We start from the raw sequence: 20,618 nt of genomic DNA on the forward strand, positions 1-20,618 counted from the left end.
GGAAACTCGCCACAGCCCTGCATCCCCGGATTCCCCTGTCAGCCCAGCACTTTTACTTCAGGCACACTTCTCCCCCTGTTTCAGCTCGTGGCACAGCAGGCTGGCAGACACCACTGGCAGACAGCCATCGTGGTCCCCAGCCATGCCCTGTCCCGCCACGCTCTCCCCAGGCCTGTACCGTGGTCTCCGTACGCCGGGTTGTCCCATCATCTGACGTCTCCACAGACACGACTGACATGGCCCCTTCCGGGTCTTCCTCCATGGTGTACGTCTCCTCCACGATCTGGCCCGGGTCCTGCATCCTGGGGATTGTGCTGTACAAGAGGTGGCTGTGGTCCTGAGGGGAGAAAGCGACAGGCAGGGAGGCCCCATCACCAACCTGGACCTCCCTGGAGGCCACTGGACGAGAGATCTCCCTCCTCACAGGAAGCTCCGATATCCTCTTGGAAGGAGGTACCAGCAACCCCACGCCCAAAGCCCCTTCAAGCCAGGGTGGCCACACTGGAAGCACAAACTGCCCTCTTCCAGTTGGAACAGGGACACTGGAGCACTGTCCTGCACCCTCCCCCAGCAAGCAGGCTGCCCACAGCCAGAGGGCCGAGCTCCCCTTACCTGTGGCCCGTTCAGCTTCAGATCTGAATACTTCTGCCTTTCCAGGTCAGCATCGCCCAAGAAACGTCCGTTCTGAAACACAGCGGGCCCGTTACCAGACTGACCTCCCACATGTCCATCCCCGCTTCCCTTCTGGGCTCCAAGCAGCCCATCTCCTGCACCTCACAGACCCACGTGAGCTCCCGGGGGGGGAACACGCTCCTCGGGGGTCTGTGCCACGTGCAGCAAACCACCCCCGTGCCAGCCCGGGGAAGAGCGGGAGGACACGCCACTCAGCCCCCTCCAGACATCCCAGCTCTCCCACGATGCCCACACGCTCCCGACGGAATGGCCACGACACTTCCCTGCTCCCCAGCAGGGCCCTGGACACCTTCCACGTGTTCTGATGCAGGAGCCACCAGTGACACCCCAGAGGCCCCCCCGGGGCCAGAGGGAACCACGCGGGCGCTCGGCGGCCGATCACAGGGTGCTGCTGTTTGACACTCGCACTCCTCCTTCCTCTGCCCACCCTGCCCTGCCCCGCACGGCTCCTCTGGCACCACAGCCAGAAAGACACCTGCCTCCTGCACAACACCACACACCAGCCCTCTGAGCACCCCTCTCCAAGACTGAGCCTGAGAAAGTCAGAACAGGAGACACCTCAAGCCAAGGCAGATGAAACCACGTTTCCAGCCCTGTAGGGATGATTTCTCCCGGCCCCAGTCTGGCTGTGTGGGGACAGACCGAGACTCCAGGGCCTTGCCCATCGTCACACAGAGGGAGACACACACGTTCCCCCACAGCAAACCCCAGCCCCTGCATTTCGGCCGCCCTCCAAGCAGCCGAGCGGGATGGGGAGCAGAGATGCCCAGGAACTGAGCACAGCACACCTCTGACCTTCACAAAACCAGACCAGAGCCCGCCTGGCATCAAAACCCTCCAGGCTGGCCGGCACCTCCTCCCCCGAAGGCTCTGGCTGCCGAGGGAGGTCGGCACACCCCCAGATCGACTCCGGGACACCACTGTCACAGGACCGGCCGAGCCTTCCTCCACCTCCCGTATCCAGGGAGGGCCAAAGGCGGGAAGCTGCCCCCTCCGAGGCAGGACTGACGCGGTCGGGGGCTCCGGGAGCCTCTGCACCCCGCTCTGGCGAGGGGGTGTTTTACCTGGTGCCGCCGGGTGAGCGTGCCGTTGGCCAAGCCCGGGCCGGCGTCCTGTGGGGAGACCCGGACTCGCTCCAGCTGGGCTGAGACATGGCGCCGTTCCTCCTCCAGGGCCCGGGTCAGCTTCTCGAACTGTGCCTCCTGCTCCTTGACAGAGGCAAGGATGCTGGCGGTCGACTCCACCTCCGAGTCGTCCATGGGTGACGGGTGCCCGGGGCAGGCAGGGCGGGGGGCGCGGGGACGCACGAGCGGAGGCGGCTTGGAGTCAAGGTGAGGGGAGGAAAAGTGACCCAGAAGGGGCAGGAGCCCCTCTCTTCACTGCACGTGATTTGGGGGAGGAAAAGGAGGAGAGAGAAGAGCGGTCAGAAGAGACTGATTTCGTTAAGACAGATTCTCAGAACAAGGGAAAAGTAAAAAAAAAAAAAATCTTATGGCATTAACACCCACTCCCACCCATCACCAGAGAGCTGGCAAGAGGGTCCTGGAGCAGCACAGCCCCGGGCAGGACTCAGATGCAAACTGCCCCAGCATTTAAGCTTGGAAAAGTGGTACTGTGGGGACAGAAGGTCCCCCCAGCACACCCAACAGCTGGGGCTGAGCTGGGTTTGGAAGAGCTGCTGTGGGCTGAGGGGTTCTCTCTTCCCACAGGGGTCCTCCTCAGGCCGCAGGAAAAGCTCAGGGGCAAGGAAAAGCTACAAGTGCAGTGCAGGAGGGGAGGGCATATCCCTGGGGCAGGGCAGGGGACACTCCCGGAGAATGAGAAGTGACCCACATCCCACTGCTTCCTTCAGGGAAGGGTGGAGGGAGAGGGCTGCGTCACTTATCTGTTCCCTCCTCCCTGGTGTGATAAATGGTGGGGAGACAGCCCTGGCTCCACAGCTCCTTCCTTACGCAGGAAAGGGGATGAAATGGGACGGGATCCCCCTAAAGGGGACCCCATGAGCCCCCGTGACTGCTGCCAAAACTCACCACCCTCCAGGCTGCAGCCTCCCAGGGGGTCCTGAGCCCGCAGACCTAGGGATGGGCATTGGCCTGGACCCCTCCAACACCCCCTCCCAAAGGAGAACAGCAAGTGAGCCACAATCAACATTTCGGTAGAGAAAGGCAATATTCTTCCATACAGACCTGTCAGAGGAGGAAGTTCAGGTTTGATTGGCAAAGGCACGGGGACAGCCAGATCTAGACGCAGAGAGTCATGGGAGAAACAGCCCAGCCACCACAGTGAGGAAGCAGGAGGGAAGAGAGCTCTGCAGGGACAGCGGGAGCAGGTCAAAAATCACACGTGGGAACCCCAAACAGAAGGCAGGGCGGGCACGGAACGGGGAAAGGGGCGCCTCTGTCCCACCCCCTCCCCTCGGAGGGATGGAGCAGTGTCTGGGACAGGGTGGCAAAGGCTGCACTGCTCCCACAGCTCCATGGAGACCCCGGCACCCCTGGCTGTTGCTGGCGGCGGGAGGGAGGGCAGAGGCGGAGAGGAGCGGCCGGGGCTCGGCCCTCCACCCCCCCCACACACACAGCCCGGCCGAGTCCCTGCAAGCCCGAGAGGTTTTCCCAAACCCGCTGCAGTCATGGCGGGCGTGTGGGGACTCGCTCCAGCCAGGCAGCCAGCACTGAGCCTGCTTTCCCACGGTCTCCAGCATCGGCTCTGCCCACTCCCCGGTGCCACCCTGCTGAGATCTCCCGCCGGCAGCATCCCCCTCTCCTGTCCGCATCCCCCTCTCCCGCCCGCCCCTCGCAGTCCTTCGCCCCTCCAGAGCCCGCCTGCAGCACATGCTGGTGCACAGCAGCTCAGAACAGGCCTCTTTTCGGTCTTTTGAACCATTTGCCACCCTGTCTCAAAGTGCATCCGGATCAAACCCTTCCTGAAATGCCTTCCCCACTCCTCCTGTGGCTCTGCCTCCCAAAGCCTCCCTTGGACACCGGCAGCCCTGGTGGCACCATCACCACCACCACGGAGCCCAACGACACAGAGCAGATGTTTTCCAAGCGCTTTGGAAGGCACATGCAGCACGTTCCACCATCTGGTAGCCACCACCCTCTCATCTGCCTTCATCAGCAACAAATCTCTCGATAAAAAACACCAGCCCCCTGTGGGCTGGGATGCTCTCTGGCCTGTCCACATCCTGGGAAGGACGCAAGCCCACTGCCTCGGCAAGCTTTTGGAGGCTCCCAGACATGACTCCTGGCTCATGCACGCAGCTTTCCACCCCTCCCACCTTGCAACAGGTACACCCCGAGGCTTTCTCAACAGATCGGCTCCCGAGCCTTGTATGGAAATGCAGGGACGGCTCTGACCCTTCAGCTCACCTGCCCCGCGGATTTGCGGGATTCTCCAAAGGAGAGGCTTGGTGCCTCCCAAAACAGCGCTGACACATCCCAGCTCTCTCACCAAACACTCCCCATCTCTGGTGGGCTCCCCCCCACTTCCAGCAGGGACACAGATCCTCTGTGTTCCGGGGCTCAAGGATGTGCCTGCCACTGTGACTGACTGCTGGGAGGCTGCTGCAGCTCCCCAGCCCTCTCCCCAAGGAAGGGGAGCAGCTCCTTGCCACATCCCAGTCTCCTCCAGCAGGACAAGGGATGGTCCTACCACCCAGAGACCCTCAAAACTGCAGCATCCAGAACCCCAGTCAGAAGCCCCGCTGGCTTGTTGGGATTCATTTCAGAGTGGTATTTCAGCAAGTCCTTCATAAGAGAGGAACAACCCCCTACGAAGGAGGGATTCTCCACAGCGTAGCCTTGCCCAGGCCGCTGTGCTTCCCAGCCTGCCCTCAACTGTCCCAACAGAGAAGAGGCAGATTTTTGGGGTGCAGGAGGACAGAGGCAGCACCCTGACTTCCAGGAGAGAATCTGCTGAGCCCCTGGAGAGAATTTGCTGAGCCCCTGCTCTTGTGAACAGGCTCACACTTGTTTGTGAGTGGCCTCGGTACCGAGCAGCAAGCGTGGATCAGCGGGGTCTGGCTCTGTGGGGGAGCACCGAGAGGAGAGACGGGATCCCCAGCAGAGCCCTGTGGCTGCCAGGCAGGGCCCTCACAGCCAGCAGGGCCTCCCCAGCCCCGGGTCCCCACCTCTGCACGTTCCCTGGGAACAGGGCTGGGAAACGTGGACACTAACAATGAAACTTGCAGGGCTGTTCGGGCCCCAGATAAGGGGCCGGAGCAGGCGCGAGGCTGTTTCCTTCCCGTCCCTTCCACAGGGAGTAAACACTCCAGCAGCGGAAGGAACGGGACAGGTCCCGCACCCTCCACCTCTCCTGTCCCCCTGCACAAACACCCCTCCAGCCCTGGCAGGAGGAGGTGTGGGGACACACACTGGCCCTCCCCTCCCCTTCGGGCCACCAGGTCCCAGCAGAAGGGTTTAGGGAGAGCAGACTCACGAGGGGCTTTTGGGGGCAAGTCTCTGTCCCATCGGGGCTGGCTGTGCTGCCAGGCCGGGTGAGCCCACGGCTGACATGGACCAGCAGATGCTCAGCAGGGGCCACCCGAGGGTCTCCCAGCAGGATCAGGTCGTGTTAAGCAGAGGGGCAACAACTCTTGAGTGTCTGGGGCTGCCCTGCCTACACGGTTGTCACTCATGCCCTGAGCACTGGGCACAGCTCCACGATGGGCAAGAGGTGCCAGCGGAACAGGGTCTCTCCCAGCTTTCCTCTGCCACCAGGGCACGCCACCTCCCTCATTCCAGCCGCTGTCTTCATCGATCTGGGACTAAAGACATAATTACAGAGAGGCAGTGCCAGGCCCAGAGAGGTCAGCGAGCGCTGTCCCCACAGACACAGCCAGCGCCGTCCCGGCTGGCACACAAACCCCACACTCAGCCCTGCACCATCCTGGCTGGCACACAAACCCCAAACTCAGCCCTACACCCGCCCAGCTGGGAGCGACCTGCCCCACATCCCTCCCAGTGGCTCACAGGCCAGCACCCCGGGGCAGGGGCTCCCTGGGCACAGCACAGCCCCTCGCCACGTCCCCATGCCAGTCTGGGGCACTCGCTGGCCACCTCTGCAGCAGGACAGGGAGGGCAGGAAGGGGAGAGCCTCAGCCAGGCAGCCAGCGAGCTGCTGGTGTGACAGAGCAAAGCCAAGGACGCCGGAACCCGCAAGGGTGAAATTCCAGGGATCGCTTTGCGCCCGTTCCCCCTCCTCCCCCCCCAGCCTCTGAAGATCCAACTACAGAGCATTCTTCCAGAGCCAGACCCTGACCAGCTCTGAGGACGGCTCATGAAAGCCTTTTCATCATGAGAGAGGCACTTGCTGACACACCCGTTACTTAAAAACCCCAGCAAGCCAAAAATATTTCGGCTGGCTCAGTTCAGGGCAAACCAAAAAGCCTAAAGACAAAGCACACCCTGAGCAGCTCCTGCCCCAGGGGCAGAACTCCCCTCTGTCCTCCCCCCTGCCACAAGGGGACCCCAGGGACCAATGCAGCGACCCAGAAAGCTTCACATCCAACCCCCCCTGGCCTTATCTCCCAACTTCCTGGCATCAACCCCACACTGTGCTGTGCCCAGAGGTCCCAAAGCCAGAGCGGGTCTACTGGAGAGATGTCACCCCCGTGGAGCCTTGGAAGCAGAGCCTGCTTGTCAGCCAGGAGACAGCTGCCAGCCCACCTGTGTGCACGGAGCTCCCCTCCTCAGAGGGACCCACCCTGATCTTCCTGGCTGGATTAAAAGCTTGATAATATAGAGACAGGCACCCTAAACCCTGAGCCCTCCAGAGCTCTTCCACTGGGGGCAGCTTTGGCATGGGATATTATTCTAAAACCCCTTGCCCTGGCTTCTCCAGGGAAACTGCCTCCCCACAGAATGAATGTTTTGCCTGGAAAAATAAAGTTTCCAGGGCCAAACCACAGACATACCCACCTAGAGTTCACCTGCACCCTCCTCTGCCAGAGGATGGAGTCCAGGCCTTGCAGGCTCCCCACCAGGAGTGTTTCCCTGGAGTCACAGAAAGATTAACCCCAGGGCCCAGACTGAGCCAGCAGATGGGGAACTGCACTCCACAAGCCAGGGAAAATGGACAAGATCCGACAGATAGGACTCAGGCAGGAGGCTTGACAGGCAGCACCGCTGCAGCCTGTGGGTGATGGATCTCCAGCACACAGCCCTCTGCTTGGGTCCTTCCAACGACCTGCTCCAGCCCTGCTCCATGCCCCAAGTCCCCAGAGAGCTGTCACCCAATGCTCCTGGGATCCCTGGGGCTAAGGCCACGGCCTCAGCACAGAATACTCTGGGCAAAGTTCAACCCAAGCACCTACAAAGCCAGAATCGCCTCTGCCACATCAGCCCTGCCCTGGCTCCCTGCTAAGGGACACACCAGGCGCTCACTCCCATCGTCCCACTGCCACCAGGGAGGGGGGACAGAGCTGCATCAGCCCTCCCCTCTGCTTTACTGCTTGTTTCTGTCCCCCAGGCACCTGTTTGGCATGTGGCAAGGTTTGTCACCGTGGCAGGACACCCCTGGCAGCCCCCCATGCTGTGAGGCACAAGCTCCATCAGAGAGCCAGGATGGACCCAGCCCCTCGCCCAGGCTGGCTGAGCCCCCGTGGGGGCTGCCAGGCTGACAAGGAGGGAGGCACTGCCCGAGGAACTTGCTCCTGCTCCAACACAGTCCCCAATACCAACATGAAAAATGGCAACACCACTCCTGTAATTGGCCTTTCCCTCTCAGTCTGAGGGGCTGAGAAGAGCCAGCTGGCTGCCCGCCCTCCAAAAGCTCTCAACACCAGACCCCCGTCCTCAAGAGAGAGAGGAAGCAACAAATTCTCCTAGTTCCAGCTGCCAATCACGATGCACTCAGGAAACACAGAGACTCCATCAATAATTCAAGCCTGCAATTGTCCGAGCGCTTGCAGTGCACTTGCCCTGCACAGGCTCACAGCCCTGCTAATTCACCACAGGCTCCTGGTCAGTCTCAATTACCTAAAAAATAAATGAACCGGCAGCGCTGGCATCTTTCCCTGCCCCGAGTGCAGGGTCCAGGCTCAAACATCAGCCCTTGGACCTCAGCCTGCCTGAGGCAGCAGGCCCAGGCTCACCCCACCTCACCCACTTCTGTGTCCAGCCCACGGTCCCTGGGGCACAAGGGGAACCAGGGCAGCTGATGGCGGGCAGTAGATCCCACATTCCTGCATGGGTGATGAAGAGTTTTGGCTGTTTCTCTCCCACCCACAGAGGCAGGAAGGTGCCCACAGCCCCCTCTGCGGAGCAGCCCACCCACGAGGGACCCCTACCCGGGCTGATGCGCCCTCACTGCCAGGCTGTGCGAGGCACCGTATTCCCACTGCCCAGCCTGCCCTGGCCCTGCCAGACCCCACTCCAGGGGAGAGGTTCCCCCACCTCCTGCCCCGGGCTCCAGCTGCCTCCCTGGCCCCCGGGAGGGCTCTTCCCGCTGGCAGGTCACAGAACACAGGCAGTGGACTTTGGGCAGACGGGCAGGTGGCCAGCGGCCCTCCCTGGGCAGGAGAGAGCTGCTCTGGCAGCAGGTCCGACACCGTCCTGGGCACCTGCCTGCCCTGGAGCAGCCCCACCTTCCTCGGGAGGAGCTGTGCCCCCCGTGCCCGGCCCAGCGGGGGAACACCCAGGAGTGGCCACTGTGGGCAGGGAACGGGCAGGGAGCCGTTCTCCTCCGCCCATCACACCCAACTGGTTGGACTGGCAGCGGGATCGCCACCCAGCCTACCTACCTCACCTGCCACCCCCAGCGCCAGGGACGGAGGCCACGTAGCCGGGATGGGTTGGGAAAGCCTCCCTCCGGAGAGGGGAGTCACCTGGAGATGCAAGCCAGGACGCAGATCGCACCTTATAAGGGAGCAGGCCGGGAGCCAGGGAGCAGGATGAGGAGGGAGCGATAAGGGCAGGGTGGGGCCGGAGGGAGGAAGCAGGAGCGCGGGTCGCTCCCCTGGCAGGGCAGGGGGCCGGGATCGCAGATACTGATCGGGGCCACAGCACAGGCCTGGACACGGCCGGTGGTTGTGAAACACGGTGGGCAATCCCCTGGGGAAGGGATCCGTCCCTGGCTGGGCTGAGGTCACCAGGCCTGTGCTGTTGGCCATCCCAGCAGGACAAAGAGTCCTGCACAGGGTGAGCCAGGGAGAGCTGTGATTGTTCTGCTGGTATTCCAGCAATCCTGCGGCGGGGCAGCTGTCCTCCCAGGCACGCCAGGGGCCACTCACCCCTCTCCAAGGAGCTCTTTCCCTCCTTGTGGGCCTGGGGCAAGACCTCCAGGCGAGCCAGGAAGCTGCTGACTCTCTGCACCGGCTGGATGGAGGAGCCTGGGCCCCGGCACGGGGAAGGGAGATGAGCTTCCCTCGGCACTTTTAGGGAGGAGAGGACTGCAGGAGGGCAGCCAAACCGCCGGGCTCCGGGCAGAGACTCTGCCCACCCGCAGCCACGAGGCTGGAGCCTTCCTGCCAGCAACATCCCGCTGCATCCCACTGCCCACGGATGCCCCAGCAGCCCCGCTCCCCTGGGTCCCCCACCCTGAGGACGGCAGCAGGCAGGGTCCCCGCCACCCCTGTGCACCAGCCCCACGGCTCACACCCCGGGGCCCAGGAGATTCACATGTCGGGAGCCCTGCAGCAGCACAAAGGCGGCTCTCTCCTCGCTGTGGGAATTCGCAGCTGAGCGCTCGGCAGGGACAAAGGGATTTCACAGGCACATCCCCAGCCGGCGGCCGGCCTCCCTCCCCCGGCGTCCCCGCTTCCTGTCACAGTAGCACCAGACCTCGGGGGCGCAGCAGCAAACAAACACCCAGCGCCGGATTCTGGGAATGGGGCCAGAGCATTCCCGGGGCAGGCCACGCTCCGGCAGCCAGCGGGCTCCTGCTTCACCCCAGCGGCTCCCGGGCCACGGCGGGGGGAGGCAGCAGCCCCCCGGCTCTGCTGTCCCAGCCCAAGGGGCAGCAGGTGAACCAGCGGGACCACAGGGCAGCCCCTGGCTCCTTGCTGCACCCAAGGAACAGCAGCCACCTCGATGGGGGACATGAGCTGTGCCCACAGCCAGGACCCCGGCGCTGGGATCAAGGTCAACGTGCCCCCCCCCCCGGCTCCAGCCACACCAATGTCCCTGCCCTTCACCCGTTCCCCCACCCTCTGCCAGGCTCAGCTTTCCCATTCAGCTGCCTCTCTCCCGAAGGGAAAACAAACACAGCCCAGTGCTACAGAGATAAGGGCTGTGCTGGCAGAGTCCAGGGAGCAAAGTCCCTCTCAGCGAGACCCGAGGCTGCAGCGCCGCTGCAGGAGCTGCCTCCCCGAGCCAAGGGCATGGCAGAGGAGAGAAACTGCATCCCAGGAGCACACAAGCTCCTCCAGGGCTCACACGTGCCTCTGGCTGTCCCCAAACAAAGAGGCCGCAGCCCAGTGGCCAGCATTCCCAGCAGGATTAGGGGAAGCCTCCCTCCACCAGGCCATGGGCACGAGCACCCACCGCCAGCTGTGCCAGCCGTGCCAGCCCAGCACCCGAACACACGGATTTGGGCCCCCTTCCATGGCAGAGCCCTCTTCCCAAGGAAGCCACTTGAGATCATTTCCTGTGCCGACACCTGCAGCCCCAGCTCTGGTTACCCTGCTCCAACCCCTGGACAAAGGAGCAGGGCCTGAAGGCACAGGGGGAATCACAACCTGCATCACTGGGCTTGGCACTGCCCGCCCTCCCTGCAGGAAGGAGCAAGTCACCAAGGACCCGCGACCAGGAATGGGGAGAAGGCCTGGAGCACAGGGCCCCCCACCCATCCCGGGAACCCCATGCGGGGTCTCCCCGCCCAAGAGGGACCCTGAGGCAGACAGGGTGCCCCTTCCCTCTGCCACACCAGACACACTGCTCTCCCCTCCCCACGCTGAGCAAACAGGGGAAGGAGCATTTGGGGAGGGAGTGGCCAGGAGGGAATTGCCGAGATTAAGCCAAGCCGGCCCAAGGGAGCGGCCCAGGAGGAGTGGGACCCCCTGGCCCCACCTCGGCCCAGCCAGCCCAGACTCCCCGAGCAGGTAGGGTGGCCACGGGCTGAGTCACAGCACAAACCACGCGGGGCTGGGCTGAGCGGCTGGGCCCTGGCTCTGTTCAGCATGATCTCATCAGGTGCCCGGCGCTCTTAATTGCAAGCGTGGAGATGGCTCCGAGGGCCCTGCCAAGAGCAGTAATGAATGGGTGAAGGAAAGCCACTGGAGAAGCATCAGACAAGAGCCAGGGACTGAATCAGGGCTGGAGGTGGGGAAGGGGGCTGAGGCAGGGTGACACCAGGTCCCCCAGAGCTCTCCAAGGCCCTTTAGTGCCCACGGCCACGCAGGAGCCAGCGCCCACACGACACTGGCCAAGCGACGCTCAGAGGGACAGCAGGACTACATCCCACCCCAGCCCCCTTCCCAACTGTTTGCTCCTCCAACCCTCTCCCCGAGAAGCAGCTTCCCAGACTCCTGTGCGAGCCGAAGGGAAGGAAACCTGCGCTTCCTGGTCAGACGGAAGATGACATCGTGGCTTCCCTTTCCTGTAAGCTTCTAAACACGACGTCCTGCCAAGAGGAGCCACTCCCCACCGCCCCTGGACGCCGAGCTGGAACCAGGCTGGGAATGCTGGGCACGGGCACCAACACCAGCCTCAGCTGTCAGCTGTGCCAGCCAGGAGGTCAGCACGGCCCACCAGGAGACCAGATGCCTGGTCAGCTTGCTGCAAGTGTCCTGCCTCTGGGGAACACATCCGAGGGTTCCTCATCCACAGTGGTATCACATTCCCGGCCAGGGCTGGGAGCATCCTACTAGCAGAGGGCGGAAGGTGCTGTTTTCCAACCTCCTGAGGATCTGGCTGCGCCCCAGAGACGGGCTGGTTGCCCGAAAAGCTGTGGCAGCACCAACACCACAACCCCAGCACAACATCTGCCCCCTCAGACAGCCCTCCAGCCCCCCTCACACACCTCACCTTGTCCACACAACTCCACCGCACCCCCTGACACTTTGAGGGGTTGCCAGGGCTCCCAGAGGCAGGACAGGGCATCCCTGGGATGCCACAAGCCCCCTCACAGCTCTTGCTGATGCCAGAGCTTGGATGCCCAGGCCCATCCACCAGCCCTGCCCAGGGCAGCTCCTCTTGTTGCTGAGGGAAGGAGAATGGAGAAGGGAAGTGAGTGGTTTTCCACCCAAGCCAGCTGCTGGAGACAGACCCTGGGCAGAGATCAGGGGAGAGCAGGTGTCTCCCTTTGCCACACCAGTGTGCTCTGGAGGGAAGCTCCCTCCTGCAGGTAAAAGCAAAGTAAAAAAGAGAAAAGAGAGAGGAAGGAGGGTAAAAAGCCAGCCTGGAGCAGGCGGGCTCCCCACATCAGAGAGGATTTCTCTCAGAAACACCCCTGGGCTCTCCACCTCCTCCTGCTCAGACCCCAGTCAGCAGGAGGGGGACATCCCTCCCCCGGGAGCGAGCCGGCCCGCCTGCAGCCGAGCCAAGCATGGCAAGCAGCAGCCCTGCGTGCAGCAACACGCTCGCAGGAATGCGTTACCCCACTGGGCAAGGGGCCTGCCAGCAGCATGCAAACACCCCCGGTGACCCACCCTTCCAGGTCGGAAAAACTCGTCTTTGCAGTTCCACACACTCCCTCCCACCCACGGCAGCTACCCACCCACACGGGGCTCCAGCAGCACCACCTCCCCTTTCTGACCCGGCCAGGACCAGAGCTGGGAACACCGGGAAGCAGCTGAGAGAGCTGGGGGCTCTTCTCGGAAAAGACCCACCCCAGCACCACGTGAGACGGGGGCGAAGGAAAACACATGGGCTGGGGACAGCGAGACGCCTTCCTCCTCCTGGACAGGGTGGGAACCAGTTCCCCACAGCCATCCACGCTGAGGCCATCCAACTCGCCTCAGGTAACCCTTCTCCTGCCCAGGAGGTGCTTCTGCAGTGGCAAAAGCTGTGTGGGACTAAGGGAGAAGGGAGAGCTGCCCTCCTGCTGCCCGCTCCCCCATGCTCCTGCTGCTTTTCCCCCCTGCCCGGTGCCCACGGCCCAGCCCTCGGGGACACAGCAGAGGCAGGCACAGCTCAGGTGTGCCCAGGAGGGCCAGTGAACTTTGAGCAACGTTCACTGTGACCGGGGCCAACGCCCAGAGGAGCAGGAGCAGCCGGGGCCGAGATGGCGGCACACAAACAGCTCCTGCCCTCACACAAACGAGCCCAGCACGGAGCTGCCACCAACACCAGCACACCCAGGGCCATCTCATACCAGCCCTGGAGCTGTGGATGTTTCCAGAGCAACACCACCCCGGCCAGGTTACAGGAGAACTGTTTCCAGGGCTTGGCACCTACCCCAACTTGTCCAGACCCTTCCCCGCCTGTGCTGAAAGACAGTCACACCTGGCCTGGACAAGCACCCCACCGAGACTGCTCCTCTCCCAGGATACCTGCACACCCACGGACTGCCCTCAGAGCCACCTCTCCAAAGGCCAGGCCGCAGTGCCACAGCAGAAACACCCCCTGGGCCATCAGCACGAGCATCTGGGCGCAGAAACACTCAAACAAAATATGGGGTGAAGGGCTCAGCCTGGCTCGTGCCCCCAGGCCCACGCTGGCACGGGCATTTTCGCAGTGGGTCAGAGCTCTGCAGGGCAAAGTCACTGTGGGCCTGCAGCACAAGGTTAGGGACAGGGGGACGAGCTCCTGGGCACCCAGCACTCCACGGGAGCCAGCGTGGAGGCTGCCTGCAGGGCAGCACAGACCAGTCCTCCCCACCTCGGTCCAAGGTCCGCACACGCCAGGCGTCCCTCTGCCAACCTCCGAGCAGCAGCTGCTCTGGGCCGGGAAAAGCAGATGAAAGCAGAGGTGCCAGGCACCCCGGTTAAGGGTTGGCCCATGCTGGCACCACGCCTGGCAGCTTGTGTTCCTTAGTCACTGGTTTGCCCCCACACCCAGCAGCCACCTCATCTCGCCCCTCCTCGTACGGGCCACCACGAGGAAGGAATATTCCTCACGGGGAAAAGTTGCTTCCTCCCCAGGGAAAGGGGGACAGGAAGATCACACGGCACCCACTGCCACCCCAAAGCCCTCCAAGGGGCTGGGAACACGACAGAGCACACTAATCCACAGGTTACCCCTCCTCACGCAGCAGTCACTGGACAGGGCAGAGGGACAGGCCTGTGCCAAACCAGCAGCCTTCCTGGTGGGAAGGAAGGCGGATTAGCAACAAGCACAAGACAGGCAGGAGCCAACGGACTCATCAGCCTGCTGCTGGGGGTTTCCAGCACCAGAACTGGCTCTAAGAAACCATTTCCTCCCCCAGACAGCCTCCTCAGATGATAAAAAGCAAAAGAGAAGATTGTGGCCACCTCGGAGAACTTGAAGACTTTGGTCGAGAGCCCGTAAATCCAACCCCTTTCCGACAGCCTCACGCTGAGGCACATTCCTGCACTCCGTGCCAGAGGACAACCTCCTCCGCCGGCCAAGCCCTGTGTCACACACGGAGGAGTGCCTGAATCACCCAGGTTTGGGTTTTGTCATCACATACAGGCAACACCTGTTGTCTTTTATTGACCCAAACCAGCCCCAGGTTCCGCTTCCCCGCTGTCAGTGAGGCGGGGACGGTGGGACAGCCACCACGCTGCAGAGACACAGGATTTCAGAGCCAGGAGGGCTCTGCACTTCCCTGGAGACGGCATCACCACAGTCTTGGGAAAGGGCTCTGTCCTTGCCAGCAGTAAATGAGAGACAGTTATGAGGGGTTGTTGGGAAGAGAAACCAAGAGCTTTACCCAGCACTCTCCCCTAAGGCCACAAACACTGGTGAGCTATTTCGAGAAGCCAACAGCCCTCCAGGCACGATCCAAGCCACGCTATTATTTTCTGGGTGTCCTAAAGCCACCTCCAGTGCAGATACAATGGGCCAAGGCCTTATCTCCATGCCAGAGGCTGGAAGAGGGAAGAGATGAGAGGCAATCCAGGGACAGACGCCGGGCTCCGTGGTCTGGGCTGGACCATTCATCTGACTGCCAGCCCATCTTTAGGGAAGGGATGGCCTCAAGGGCTCCTCAACCACAAAGATCAGGCCCTGACCTCCACGTCGGAAGGGAGGAGGCTCACCCCTCTGCGGCAGCCCAGGCAAGCCCAGCGCGCTCCACTAAGCGAGCACTTTCATCCTCCCACCCCTTCCAGGAAGGCTCCGTGCAGGATTCCAGCGCTGCTGCACACGGCAAAGGACGCTCAGAGTTTGCACACACAGAGCCTGGCCAAGCTCGACCAAGGGGACAGGGAGCAGCTCCTTAAGAACTGCCTTTCTGCTGTTCACAGAGGGTGGGCAAACGCCCCCACAGGTAAGGAACCTGCCTCAAGAAAGCCCTGGGAGCAGGATGGAGCAGCAAGGTAACGCTGGGGAAGGAAGACTAACAATTGCCCTGCCCGGGCTCTTCCCGTCACATGGCTTCCCACAGACCTGGCGGACACTGCCCCACACACCCGGCAGGAGCCCCAGCCCTGCAGACCTGCCAGCACGGGAGCTGCGGGAATCAGAGGCAGGAGCCTGGGAGTCTCCAGCCAGCCACTGACCCCACCTCGCCACATCCCGGAGGGAAGGCGCGGACAAGGAAGCTCCAAATGCACTCTGTGAGCACGGCCTGGAGGTGCTGAGCTTTCCGTGCCTCCTGCAAAGCCGAGGACAAGCCTGTTCTCAACTCCACGCCGAGTCCTGGGCAGCCAAGGCCGAAAGCATCGGCGCAGCACAGGGGGTGCATCGGCGAAACCACGGGCAGCTGTAGTTCCGTGACACCACAAGGCTCCGGCTCACCGGGACCAGGGCAAGGCTGGGTGCCACAGCCCTGGGACAGGAGCCTCCAGCCCTAACACGGGCTCCCCACCAGGGACAGGACAGCCCCGGCCTCCCAGATAAACCCCCGCAAGCTCCACCGTCACCGGCTCCCTGGAAAGGCATGGGCACTGAGCCCTTGGCGAGGCAGGCTCTCCAGGAGGTCCACCCCTCTCTCCAACAATCAGAGGAAGCTTTGTTGTCCAGGCTCCCTCGCCCAGAGCCCAGGGGCATAACGGAGGTGCCCCACTTCCCTTCTGCCAGCCCGCGGGTGCCTCGCAGATGCCAGCGGTCCTCATGACTGAGAGCCACCCAAACTTTCTCACCCCGAGCTAAAAGTCTCCTCTCTGCAACGCTCCGAGGAGGCTCAGGAGCGCCCACGGCGCGGGGCAAAGTAACGCTGGAGAAGGTCACCGACTCCTGGCACGACGGGCGCTGGGCAGGGGGGGAGGCAGTCGGGCTGTCCCTAAATGACAGCGTGGCCAAGGGGGGGGGCTCAGAACGAGCCGGCGGCTGAGCAGACCCCCGGGGCCGGCCAAGGCACCGTCCCGCCTCCCCTGGAAGCGTTTCGGTGTCGCTTGCGAGCCGCGGCGGACGGGTCTGCCGGGCTGTTTTCGAGCTCAGAGCGATTCCACGAGGAGGAGCCGCAGCCCCACCCGCACACACTTGACCCCCCCCGGGCACACCGGCCCCTTCCCCGCCAGAACAAAGGCGCGGCGAGCGACGCACCGGGCGATCGGCCCGTGCTCCGGCGGGCAGGGGCCAACCGGGCAGCGGGCACGGGGCTGCCCCGGAGAGCCGGGCGAGTCCCCGCGGAGGGGCCGGGCCGCGGCCGCCGCCCGAAGGGAGGGGGGCCCGGCGGTGCCGGCCGCGGGAAGCTGGCACACGGGCCGCCTTTGTTCCGGGCAGGGCGAGCGGCGGCGGCCCCGGGCGGGGAGCGGGGCGGCCGCCCGGCCCAGCCGCCTTTGTGTCGCTCCCCGCGGGCTCCGGGCGCCGCCAGCGCCCCCGCCAGGGCCCGGCCCCGCCGCCCCGCCGGTCCCGCGGGGCGCGGCCGCGCCTGGCACCGGCTCCCAGGCGGCACGGGGCTGCCGGGGCCCGGCACCGACCGCACCGCGCGGCCGAGCCCCGGTTCCGTCCCCGCCGGGCGAGGACCGGCTCATCTCCCCCCCCGCCCCGCCGCGGGGGCGTGCGGCGCCCGGCAGGCGCCGGCCCGCCCCGGTCCCGGTCCCGCTCCCTCCCGCCCTCCCCGGTCCGGCGGCGGCGGGGACGCCGCGAGCGGGACTCACCGTGACCGGGCTCCTCGGCGGGCGGGCGGGCGAGGGGGGGCGGTGCCGCCCCGCGGCGGCGGCGGCGCGGCCGCCCGGCCCGGCCCGCTCCGCTCCGCGGGTCCCGCCGCGGCGGCGAGGCGAGAGGCGAGCGGGGGCCGCCCCGGTGCGGCGGCGGCGCGGGTCGGGGGCCGCCGGGCGATCGGTGCGAGCGGAGCGCGGCGTCGGTCGGGTCCCGCCGTGCGCCCGCGCCTCTCCCGTACCTAAAATGGAAGTTGGTCCGGCGGGCGGGGCGGGGCGGGCGCGGGGCCGCCCCCGGCGTCAGCGCCCCGCGACACGGGCGGGCGGGGACGGGGCGGGTCCGTCCCGGCGGGGTCTGTCCCGGCCGTGCGCGCCCCGCAAACCGCGGTCCGCCCGCAGGTGGGCTCCGCTCGGGGGGATCCCGCCCCGGGAGCGGAGCAGCTGCTCCCCGGGGTGCGGGTCTGCCCCGGGAGTGGTGGGACGAGGGGCTCTCTGGGAGCAGCCCGGCAGACCCCCGGAGCAGAGCCTCCTCTGGCCTGTCCCGCGGCGGGGGACGTGTGACCCCGTCCAGGGTGGAACTTTTTTCCATAAGCAAGATTTCATGGGCATTTAGGCTGCAGAACCTCCCTGGGGGTGACCCTGGCCCCTCTGGCTCCAGGGAGCGGGTGCTGGCAGGACCCCTGCCACAGCTCACCCTTGGGAGCACCACGAGGCCAGGAGCTCATCCCGGGTGGATTCTGTCCCAGTACCCCCACCAACGTGTCCCGTGGACTGACACGAGCTCTGTGGAAGCACAGATCAGCCCAGCCAGGGGCTCCATGCAGTGGGTGAAGCCCAGGGGCTCTTGGCACACGGGGAGAGAAATGGCAGCACAGCCCAGCCGAGGCAATCCTGCTCTGCCCAGCTCCCATGGCTCCAAACCAGTACTGCCAACCCTGAGAAAGAGCAGGAGGGGACCTGGAGGTACAGAGACCCGGGGTGGGAGATTTAAACACGAGGTTTAATGATTACAAGTAATCCAGCTGGAGAAATGTAACTCTGGAACGATCAAGAAAAGCCATCCTGCCTGGCCTGCCACTGCCATTCCATGGATAGGGGATGGAGGCTGAGCAGGAGGCTGCTGCAAGCAGGGAGGGTTTCCCCTTGGCTGGAGGGCAAGGAAGTGACACCAGAGTAGCCCCATCCCAATTTCCAAGCTGCTCACTTGGGAGAAATCCAGGTTCCCCAAAGCTGACAGTTTTCTGCCTCATCCCTGGCCAGGCACTTGGGGACGTGAGAAACCTGCCTGCTTCTGACTGCCAAAGTGAGATAATGACAGAGGAAAAGAGCTGAGGAAGGTTTTGGGTGGGACAGGTGATCCTTGGGGTAAATATGCACTGGAAGGTGGGGTGGATGTGATAACAGCCTGTGGATGGACGTGACAGGGAGGTGATCCCCAGCTGGGTGGGGGTTGCTAAAGACAGCACAGAAAGGTGTAAGAAGGAGAAATGGGGATTCAATGCATGCAAAAGGCACCTCTAGGGAGATTATCAGGGTGTGGGACAACCCTCCCTGGTGTTTGATTTGTAAAATAAAACATCCAACCTGCTGGCTGCAGAGGGCGGGGAGAGCTGGCGTCCACCCCTCCCAGGGAGGAGAGGGTCTCTCCATCCCACAGCAGGGGACTGAGACCTCCCTGTGCCCCTTCATCCTTGTTGTCACCCAAAATGAGCAAGTTGGGTTCCTTCTCGGCCCTGTGCCTCGAGTGAGAACTGCTCCCAGATCACAAGTAACTCTCTACGGCCCTCCCCTCCTCTTGGCCTGCATAAGGGGGAAGGCGGGTTCATCCCCTGAGTCTCGGGGACAAGGAGGGAAAAGAGGTGCTCTCACAATTCCTTCTGGGAAGGAGAGTCCTTGCCCACCTGACACGTCCCAAGGAAGGCGGGTGGCCCAGAGCAGGGCCCCAGTGTAAGAGCATGGGGGAGGCAGGCAGGGTGCGGGGCTCCGGCTGCTCCAGGCAAAGACAGTGTTGCTGTTTTGATCAGCCCCGAAATTTAACAGCCTTTAAAGTCTTCAGTTTCTTCAAAGACTAAACGTGCTCTTGCAAACGTGCCTCTGACGCTGGGCCGCTGCCTCCCGTCCCCAGGGCTGCAGGATGGAGCTGGACAGGGTCTATCCATGCACTGTCAGGCCCAGCCCTGCCCCAGCAGCTGGAACACCCATCAGCGTGTGCTTATTTTGGAAGGCGGGCTGGACCCTGATCCTCCAGCTCCAGCTCACCCTGCAGCAGATCACACTCTTGTTTGAACACAACTCCGGCGGCAGAGGAGTCTGTCCCTCCGCGTCCTGGGGAGAGGAGAGGAGATGTGTTACCAGCACGGGAAAATCTGCCCTCTTTTCCAGTAATTGCGTGTAATAACATCTTGCACACCCCCTTTCATCCTCCGGCTGATGCCTTTCCCAGATGAGACGCCCAGAAGCGCAGCTGCCACCGGAACAGAGCAAGACAACTTGTTTACAAGGCAGCCCTGCGCTCCTCGGCGGCCGGGGGCAGGAGGAAGGGGACGCCGCCGCCTCCGGGTCCGAGGGACGGCCTGCATTGTTCCAGGTCAGGATAACAAGGCCCTTCCGCAGCCCCTTTCCTATGGGAATCCCCACAGGTTGCTGTCCCTCCCCATAGGAGGGGAAGTGCGGCACCAGGGGTGGTGGAACGACTCATCCGTCAGAGGGGAGGAGGGAAGCAGGGCCTGAGGGAGCTTTCCAGCCCTAGCTGGAGGACATCAGAGAATAAAGCAAGCCCAGAGCCCACCCTGACACCTTCCCAGTGCAGTGTCCAGCAGCTCCATGTGCTTGGTGTGGTCCCTCCACCAGCCTCCAGCTGTGCCTGGCCCCTCCCATGCCCACAGATCATCCCACTGTCAGCCTTTGGCAGCATCCCATCGTGCTCTCGGGCTGTCCAAATTCCTGTTGTGCCTTTTGCTCAACGAAGAGTGCACAGAAACCTCCTTCCCTCCCAGCCCCACAAGGGTCCATCGCCACTTACAGTCTCTCCTTCCTTTCCCCACCTCCAGCTCCTTTCCCAGGCTCAGACCCTGCCTTCATCCTTCCCTTCTGCGAGGTCCCTCCGGGGAGCAGGGACTCGGAGGCAGCTCCTGACCTGTGGAGTAGTGACACAGGCAGAGGGGACATTGCTGGACATGATTCCTGCTGTGAGACCTGAGACAAGAACTTCCTTTCTCTTACAGAAACTGGCTCAGAATCTGCTGATTTGAGGGCTTGGGAGACACTGGGAAGAGGGGACTTGTCCTTTCCTAGCAACCAGAGGGAGCCTGGATAGCCAGTGTAGTCTTAGGCCTTGCCTTCCCTTCTGCAGTGAATCCCACCAGGAGATAAACCCTGCTGGACATTCCTGACCCTCAAGGGGCTCAGGCCTGCAGGCAGGGCCCTCCATGGCATCTGGATCCAAGAGCTCCCAAGTGCCTGGTGAAGTCAGGCTTTCCGAGCGACAGCTCCGAGCACTGTAATTCCAAAGGATTGCAAGGGGTGGGGGAGGAAACATCTCTATTTTCCTTCTATTTCTGTGAGCACATGATAGCACTTTGATACGAAATTACTTGTTTTGCTGCATCCCTCGGTATTTTCAGGCCAGGCTCCAAGCCACCCGGGGGCAGGGACAGAGACTGCCACTGACCTCAGCAGCCACTGGCCTGGGCCTGGCACCAGCAACGTTCTTCCTCGGTTTGTGTCCATTTTGCAAAAAACGGGGGAGGAAAACCACCGTCACACGTGCAACCAGACGAAAACCCCCCTCTGCCAAGACCACGTCGGAGAGCTTTGCACG

The 20,618-nt window shown here is 63.3% G+C and overlaps 1 protein-coding gene across 12 annotated transcripts in view; it reads right to left on the bottom strand.

Annotated features, from left to right (window-relative positions):
• The window catches only part of CTNND1 (catenin delta 1), a 28,882-nt gene extending 12,038 nt beyond the window's left edge, over nt 1-16,844 (bottom strand). For 4 of the 12 annotated variants that reach the window (XM_017839492.1, XM_017839490.1, XM_017839491.1 and 1 more), the window contains exons 1-4: nt 2,880-3,137; nt 1,758-2,072; nt 613-684; nt 179-337 (exon numbers count right to left, since the gene is read on the bottom strand). In XM_017839492.1, the coding sequence (XP_017694981.1) occupies nt 179-337; nt 613-684; nt 1,758-1,952 (426 nt within the window). In that variant the 5' untranslated portion in view covers nt 1,953-2,072; nt 2,880-3,137. Of the gene's footprint in view, nt 1-178; nt 338-612; nt 685-1,757; nt 2,073-2,879; nt 3,138-5,130; nt 5,397-8,434; nt 8,569-9,288; nt 9,444-16,798 lie in introns of those variants that run through there. The other 8 variants (XM_017839493.1, XM_017839496.1, XM_017839494.1 and 5 more) reach the window with 6 other exon arrangements.
• Nucleotides 16,845-20,618: the final 3,774 nt, after the last annotated feature.

The sequence above is a fragment of the Lepidothrix coronata genome, unplaced genomic scaffold, assembly GCF_001604755.1.
Source record: "Lepidothrix coronata isolate B3197 unplaced genomic scaffold, Lepidothrix_coronata-1.0 Scaffold425, whole genome shotgun sequence".
NCBI lineage: Eukaryota > Metazoa > Chordata > Aves > Passeriformes > Pipridae > Lepidothrix > Lepidothrix coronata.